Source organism: Ricinus communis, chromosome 8 (genome assembly GCF_019578655.1).
Source record: "Ricinus communis isolate WT05 ecotype wild-type chromosome 8, ASM1957865v1, whole genome shotgun sequence".
NCBI classification, from domain to species: Eukaryota; Viridiplantae; Streptophyta; class Magnoliopsida; order Malpighiales; family Euphorbiaceae; genus Ricinus; species Ricinus communis.
This window is the reverse complement of record NC_063263.1, coordinates 25,994,413-26,003,268: the sequence shown is the minus strand read 5'-3', so window position 1 is coordinate 26,003,268 and position 8,856 is coordinate 25,994,413. Positions and strand designations below refer to the sequence as shown.

Sequence of the window (8,856 nt, the reverse complement as noted above, 5' to 3'; positions counted from 1 at the left end):
CACATCCATCTCTAGACGTGTGCTAAGCTTCTTTATGGAATCTAGTTATGCCACGTAAAAAGTAAAAGTATTTTGCTGATTTACTTAGGCGTTGACTCCCTTTCGCGGTGCTATTCTCTATGACTAGTTAATGTGTTCTCAATTAGGTTGAAATGTTTTGAGTGCTGTAGTCGTTAGGACATTTGGGTGCTCGCTTGAAACCGCTGCCTGTAGTAATTAATCTAATTCAATCCTAATCCTATTATAAAATATGTATTCCTAATCTTATAAAAAATTGATAAATTACTTCCATGAGTTTAAATAACTCAATATAATTTTAGTAAAAATCGAAAATAAAAAGTTAAAAAATAAAAAGGTATAATAAATTTGATTTTATTTTATTAATATTAATTTATGTGTTGGTATTATAGTACTTTATTAATTTATTTAAAGTCTAAGTATCTATTAAATTTATAAAGTATATAATAACATGTGAGCTCTTACTATATGATAAAAATTTCTCATAAATAGTTAAATATTTTTAATAATATTATATTATATACTAATTTATTAAATATTTTTATATTATAAATTTTATAATAATAATGTACGAGTATAGTGTGTGTAATGAGCAATACTAGTATATATAAAATACGAAGAAAAAGAGAAAATTTTTTACAGAATACCCTTACTAATCTTATTCTAATTCTATATGTAATTAATTTAGTTATCTAATTCTAATAGAATTAATTAGTGATGGATATTTTCCTAATTTTAAAAAAATTAGTGATTAATCTAATCCAATTATAATGCTCTTATAATTTCATATTACATTCCTAATCTTATAACAAATTGATAATTTATTCACACTATATGTATATTTATGATGAAATTTAAATAACTCGACATAAATTTTTGTAAAAATTGATGTAAAGAAGTTAAAATATAAAAAATACGATATTTTTAATTTAATTTTATTAATATATTAATTTATGTGTTGATTGTTATTATAATCCTTAACTAGTTTATTTAAAGTCTTAGTATCCATATAAATTTGTGAAGTATATAATAATAAATGAATTTCTATTATAGGATAAATATTTTTAAAAAATAATATTTAAATTATCAAATATTTTATATTATAATCTTATAATAATAGTTTACAGACATAACTTGCATGACAAATAATTCAATAAATATTAAAAATATAATTAAAATACTATTTTATGTCATTAAAACTATTATTTAATTAAAAAATAAGTCATAAGTTAAGAAATTATTTACACAACAAATATAAAAATCACAAATCATCAATTTCCATATGTATCATTGTCAGTCACTATGTTCTCGCCTTGCCCTCTGATTTCTTCGGGGCAAACTCAATGGTTGGGTTTGTTTTGGCATTTTGTAGGAAGAAGAGACGTTCAAGCAAACTCACTTCTTCTTTACGAGTCTTTCTCAAGAATTTTCTTGTATTCATAGTATAAATTACTGAGAGAAGGCTAGAGACTTTTGCAGAAGTACTTAGTTTCTAATGAAATCTTCTCTCTGCAAATTGAAGGTAAGTTATTTTTATTTTATAGAGCTTCTTGTCTATGATGTTAGTTTTAGTCTACGAGTTACAATTTGATCTTTGTTTAAAGTTAAACAACTGCTTAGAATTATTTCTATTTATCAATTTCTGTTCTGTTCTGATGAAGAAACATCTCTCTTTGACATTAATTATTATAGTAGCCTCATCTTTTCCAGAATAACTACCACTTTTATACATACCTACACAGAACCAACGCTAATACTTTGAAGGGTACTCGATGCAAGTCAATTTGCCTAATTAATTTTGTTTATGATTACAGATTTGGGTATGGACATTCTTACATTCAATGTCACTACAAGTCATCGTACTGCACATTTTGGGTCTAAATTAGTTGATAAGACCAAATATTCATGTAAATCAAAGGTCTCCACTATTATAAAACCTCAAGTTTTCTGCGCGAGAATTGATCAGAGTTGTGGGTTGTTAAGATTTTCAAGTTCTAATAAGTTCTTAGATTATCCTAAAAAAATTGAAGTTTCTAAGAAACATAACGCCCTTAAAGGCATCAAAGTTGTTAATTCAAAGGTTTTGAGTGGAAACTACAATGGTTATGTGATTGAAGCAGATGAAGATATGGAGAGTGTCTCTGGAAGTGGAGAATCAACACCTGAGATTTTGATTCCTGGGTTGCCAAATGAATCTAGTGGAGAATGTGGTGCTCCCATAAATAGTTGTTTTTGGGAATGGAAGCCAAAACTTTATGTGCATTATGAAAAAGCTGGATGTGAAAATGTCAAATCTCCACCGGTGCTGTTTCTTCCTGGTTTTGGCGTTGGCTCCTTTCATTTTGAAAATCAATTAAAGGATTTGGGCCGAGACTATAGAGTATGGGCAATTGATTTTCTTGGGCAAGGCATGTCCTTGCCAGTTGAGAATCCCACCCTGCAGTTAAGGGAAGGAGATATTTTAGAAGGGAAGAATTCCTTTTGGGGATTCGGAGATGAAACTGAACCATGGGCCAATGAACTTGTTTACTCCATGGATTTATGGCGGGATCAAGTTCGCTATTTCATAGAAGAGGTACTCATTATTTTTACATGTATATGCAATTTTAATGTAAAATATTAAGGTGCTGACACACATAGTGAGACACACATTGTATATAAACATTATACAGCCATATTTTAGTACACTTCTGGTCTTTATCTTACATCCATAGGCGAGATCAGGTGTTCTATGGCTAAATTGCTTGAAAGGATTAGCCATAGTTGCATCTATTTGCTTAAATTTAAAGTTTTCTAGTCATAGTTCTTACTTAGCACCTTTCTGAGTTAGCTGTTGCTAATTCTTCATGATTTTAGTGCATTTGTTAGTATAGTTAGCAACACTGCATGTACAGACCTTTGTGTCTTTAATTACAGTAAAATGCTAAAATTTGCTGCTTTAGGGTTAACTGCTAAACCTCCTAAAAGTTTATCGTGGTATATTCTTTTGTCCTCCTTGTGTCAGATTAGCAATTTTTTCCATAGGGTTTGTCAAAGGGCTTTATATTTTAGTCCATCATCACAAAAATATAAGATTTTCGCTATCTATATAAAATTTGATACTATGTTTTAGTGCTTTCCATTTTTAAATTGGAAAAAAACTTATAATTCCTGATAATTGTAAAATTAGATCACCCTATAATCTGTGAATTATTTTGTTGTTAAACACTTTATTCCATCAAAATTGCATTCTTTTTACTCATATTAGTACAAGGACTAAAACTACTAAGTCCGAAATAGCAAGGAGCCAAGCACCAAAGTATATATTATGATAACGTCAAGTGGTTTGCAATAATTGCTGAGCAACACTTTATCTTATTACTGTTCATGCTCATTCATCACAACTTTCAGTCTTTTGACTTTCTACCTATAGATAATCCATCAGTTCTATAGATGTGTATTTTCAAATTAAAGGAGTGAACTAAATCCCACAATGGGCAAAGGAAAGGAGAAATAGGTGGTTGATGAACATTACCTATTTAATTATGGTGATATTGTACTATTATGCACCAAAAGCACATGTGTGGCACAACGGATATAATGCTTTTTATAGATGCACTATGAACTTGGATGTGTGGCAATTTATTGTTGTTACTTTGCTTTTAGCACCTTCATTTGAAGTCCTCCAAACTGCATGTAGAAGGTTAGAGGAACAAGAAAGTGCCCTCAAAATTGCAAATACAAGGTTACAGTGCCGTCCTGTCTTTTACCCAGAGCAGTCTCTAAATATATATATATATTTTTTCTGCACAAAACCACAACAAAGACATGTGATCCTATTTAACACTGGTGAGCGCTCAACTGATTTTGTTTGTGCAAAATTCAGTTAGACATTGGGCTTTATCCTATCCTAGAGGCAACTCATTTTGCACCCTAATAGTTGGGGGCAAATATAGCTTTCAAAGAGTAGTAGTGTTGCACACCCTAGATTGAATTTTGTCTACTCTTTTCGATTACCCCTCCTTTTATTTTTTTCTTATTCTGCTCTGACAATAAACTATCAGTTATAGCTTTGCTCTTATCATGTAACTAACATGACTATGCAATTTGTTATTGCTCAACTAGTTGTTTTTCTTTTCTCCTGATCTATGTTGGCATACTTCACTTTGATAAATTAATTAAGTGATGTATTTTTGAGCTTATTGATGATGTCTTATTAGCTTACATAAGTATTTACATTGCATAAATTAATATACTTCTTCAGAAGTAGCATGATGTTGCGTGGAATCTAAGTTGAGAAGGATTCTAATTTTGTTATTGATCAATAGACTTACACCCGTATATATACACTAAATACAATCATAATCAACATAGGACCCTAATTAAATCAATCTCTTAAATGCTTTATACATTCCTATTTTAGATACAACACTTGTAACACTCCTCAAGCTTGAGGATAGATATTTATCATGCCCAGCTTGTTGCAGAGATAATCAACCCGAGTCCCATTAAGAGCCTTCGTGAAGATATCTCCCTGTTGTTCTCTCGTCTTCACATAACTTTGTGGAAATCAAACCTTGTTGAATCTTCTCACGGACGAAATGGCAGTCAATTTCAATATGCTTAGTTCGCTCATGAAATACAAGATTGAATGCAATGTGAAGAGCAGCTTAGTTATCACACTATAACTTGGCCGGTACTGAAGTTTTAAGATCTACTTCAGTCAAAAGCTGATATGTCCATATTATTTCACATACAGATTTGGCCATAGCTTTATATTCTGACTTCACACTCGAACGTGAGACAACATTCTGCTTTTTGCTTTTCCATGAAACCAAATTCCCTCCAACAAATACACAATAATTTGAAGTAGACCTTTGATCATCCTTGGAGTCCACCAAGTCAGCATTTGAAAATATTCAATTATAGTATGACTAGGGTTACCATACAATATTCCTCACCCAAGTGCTCCTTTTAAGTGACACAGATTTTGTTCGACAGCTTTTCAGTACTAGTTGTTGGAGATGATATGTACTAACTCACTACACTAACTGAATATGCAATATCTGGACGAGTCACGTTAAGACAATTTTAACTTTCCAACCAATCTTCTATATCTCTCGGGACCTTCAAATAATTCACCATCTTTTGTGAGCTGCAAGTTAGGAACCATTGGAGTGTTGCATGACTTAGCTCCCAACTTTCTTGTCTCAAACATTGGGCTTCTGGACGCTGGATTCTAGGGAGAGGCCGATCGGCAAGCTGTACTTCTCCCTAGACTGGCGGTGATGACAAACGGTCACTCGATGAAGACCCAAGTTGTGAACCAAGACTGCCGTGTATATACAACAGTTCCAACCAAACCAAAATATCAGGATCCTTAAATTTCTTTTGCCCCAGAGCCCGGATACCATGAAATCTGAGTTGAGAAGAATTGTAACTGTGTTATTGAGCAATATACTTACACCCATATATATACACAAAATACAATCCTAATCAACTTAGGACTCCTAATTAAATCAATCTCCTAATTGCTTTATACTTTCCTATTCTATATACGACACCTGTAACATTGCGAATTGTTAAAAAATTAAGATTCTAAATTTGTAGGTCCTCTTCTTTATCTTTCTTTTCTCCTCTGACACATTTAAATGATCAATATATCTGTAATTTAGTGAATTAAGGGAAGAAGATCAATGCTTTACATTGTTCTACTGCACCTTAGATTTTGATTGGGGCTGCAGAAAAACGATGGACATAAATATTATTCACTTTATGACATTCTATAACTAAAACTAGGGGTGAAATCAGTGCTTTGTTAATTTCTTATTCATGTTATGTTCGTCTTTAATCATTTGCTCTTGTACTTGAAAGAGCGCTTCGATTTGTTTTATGGGTGCTCTTTTCTGGAGTTATTCCTTTTACCAGTAGCACTCTTCCAGAATGTCTGTGACCAATCTACATGTTCACTCTGCCAAAATAAAAACAGAATTCTGTGACTAGAAAGTGCCATTATTTAGCTGAAGTATCTTCAAGATTTTAAACTTGTAAGTGTATGGGTTTGGTTTAGTGACATTATAGGAGCCAAGATGGCAATTACATTGCTAATTACTTTTACAGGTAATTGGGGAACCAGTTTATGTTGTGGGGAACTCACTAGGAGGATTTGTTGCAATATACTTTGCAGCAAGTAACCCACAATTGGTGAAAGGCGTTACATTGCTCAATGCAACCCCGTTTTGGGGATTTCTGCCCAATCCAATAAGATCCCCACGACTAGCAAGGATAATTCCATGGTCCGGAACATTTCCTCTGCCTGCAAGTGTGAGAAAGCTTACCGAGTTCTTGTAAGTTTTGTTTTAATTGGTCAATAATGTCAAGAAGTTTATAGCATTGTCTACGATCATTTGTTTAAAAAATGAAAGACTAGTTAATTTATTACAACAAGTGAAAGAGGCACTGGCATAGTTTATCAATTATGTCTCACTTGATCTAGTTAGGACAGCTGCTTAATGTTTTTCCATAGAAGCTGCTGCAACTATCTTCTCCAAAGCCATCATTGCTTAAACTTACTTTTGCTACTACAATTTTTGTTATTGTTATAATACTACAATTTTTCTGCATCTTTTCTGGTGTACTATTAGTTTTGTTGGTTGTACATTTTCCAGTTGGCAGAAAATAAGCGATCCAAAAAGCATAGCGCAGGTACTTAAACAAGTTTATGCAGATCATTCTACAAATGTCGATCAAGTTTTTTCTCGTATTCTTAAGATAACACAACATCCTGCAGCTGCGGCATCATTTGCTTCAATAATGTTTGCTCCACAGGGACAACTATCATTTCGGGAGTGTCTAATGAGGTAGGTACCGTCAAAATTTTAAAAGTCATTTGATGTGTCGTACAAAGAGGCAGCTTGCAATTAATTTTTGTTTCCAGGTGTAAAATGAACAATCTTCCCATCTGTCTATTGTATGGGAGAGAGGATCCCTGGGTGAAGCCCATCTGGGGCCTTCAGGTGAAACGACAGGTTCCTGAAGCTTCATATTATGAGATCAGCCCAGCTGGGCACTGCCCTCACGATGAAGTTCCGGAGGTATGCAGCTTGTCCTTGTTTCTTGTTGGAATTCCACTGCTTTTTCTGGTTATTTTATAGTTCATGCTTTAAAGAGGGCATTCAGGCTATTCACTCTACTTATCTTTAAGTAATTGTTTCTTCACTAAGAAAAATCAAAACAATGCAATGCACCGTGCCAAAAACAATAAGAATGGAGTTAAGAGGAACGTATCTGTCGTTCTTTCTGATGAACCCTATCCCATTCTTACTAACTGTGTTTTTATAGTTGCTTCATAATCTCAGGAGCACAACTTTGCAAGATCTTTATTTTAGCCTGTACCCATGAAGAATGGCTAAACTATGGCTTTTGTGAATCTTGAATAAAAAGAGAACAATTATTGAAAAGAAATTAATATACACTGTGTAAAGACAACTATTACCTGCCAAAATAATTTATAATTACAATTATAAGATTTACTTTCATTAATGCTATCATGGCTACAGCCTAGAACTAATGTTGGAATTCAGATGCTGAAGTTGGTAGAAATAGATAAAATTTTCTGGTTGTTCATGCCTTAACTCCACTCTACATTAGCAAATCTTCAGAGAAGGGGAGAGAGAGGGAGAGAGAATATTGATGTTCTCAATCCACTTGTTTCATTGTTGTCCTCTGTTCAAGGATATTTTCCAACATCGACGTGAAAGAGTTGTTTATGCTCTTATATACCGGTTGATTCGATCAACCAAATACCAATTGGTTTAGATTGGAATCAGAAACTGGTTTTGTCTCATCTCATGTTCAGTCTTTGTCTGTACTTGCCCAGCTCATGCCATGCTGGGGGGAGGAGGGGCAGAGGGGGTTGGGTGGCGCTGTGGTCAAGCAATGTTAGTGGGTAGATGAGGATTTACTTGTGGTTATCTATCTGTCAGTCAACTCCACCTATGATTAGTTTTAGGTTGGCATATGACATTTCCAGCTTCTTGCATTTTTGTTCTTTTCCAATTCTTGTTTCCAGCTTACCTAGCTTAGACACTTGGTGCATTACATAAAGAGTTCTACAATTCCATTGCATCACTGGTCTTTTCACTGTAGTGGTCTATTTGGTCCTGTGAGATTTTAAAATTGTGCATCTTCCAGATCGGAGATTTATCTATTGTTTCACGGTTTTCGAAGTCATATGATATTCGTGTTGATGCAGGTTGTGAATTATTTAATTCGTGGATGGCTTAAACACATTGAATCTAGTGGTTCGATTGCACTGCCTTTGCTTGATGATCCAGAACGCAGCATTTTTAGAGACTTAGAATTTACAAGAGGGGGGTCACAAAAATCAGTAAAAATTCGGTTACTGGGATCAAGTTTCTCTTTCTGGAATCAGATTTTCTCTTATATTGAGTCTCAAATGTAGAGATCAGAAACCAAATCTTCATAGCAGTAGCTCCTCTAACAATGCACAATGTAAATCCTTTGCTATATTTTGTCTTTTGGTCAAATACATCAATCTAGACTTCAAATTATTTTAAAGAAAATAAGCTGTATGCATTTGCTGATGTTCTTATAGTCATTTAGGATGCATTTAGCATTATAGGGGCTTTACACTGTTTGATTTTCTCCTCTGAGGGTAAGCTATTGATATCCAACACAAACTAACTGCTCCTTTCTTTATTATTTTTTTCTTCTTTAATTTTATCCTAATTGTTTGGTTTAGTTTGCTTTTATGTTTTAGGGCTAAATATCCTTAGGGTTTGAACTCGTCATGCTAATTATTCCCTTTTGTTAGTTTTTGCCGTAACTCAAAAGGAT

General features: G+C 33.4%; 1 protein-coding gene across 4 annotated transcripts; it reads left to right on the top strand.

The window, feature by feature from the left end:
• The first annotated feature begins 1,319 nt into the window (after positions 1–1,319).
• On the top strand, positions 1,320–8,603 carry LOC8281036 (pheophytinase, chloroplastic). 4 transcript variants are annotated; one of them, XM_015715916.3, is made up of 7 exons: positions 1,320–1,540; positions 1,833–2,593; positions 6,118–6,321; positions 6,666–6,702; positions 6,788–6,857; positions 6,935–7,091; positions 8,252–8,603. In XM_015715916.3, exons 2-7 carry the CDS (start codon positions 1,841–1,843, stop codon positions 8,459–8,461), a joined length of 1,431 nt encoding a protein of 476 aa, XP_015571402.1. In that variant the 5' UTR covers positions 1,320–1,540; positions 1,833–1,840; the 3' UTR covers positions 8,462–8,603. The 4 variants fall into 4 exon arrangements, with proteins under 4 accessions (XP_015571402.1, XP_015571401.1, XP_048234018.1 ...); XM_015715915.3 differs by having other exon boundaries at positions 6,642–6,702; XM_048378061.1 differs by having other exon boundaries at positions 6,118–6,344; positions 6,642–6,857.
• The last annotated feature ends 253 nt before the right edge of the window (positions 8,604–8,856 follow it).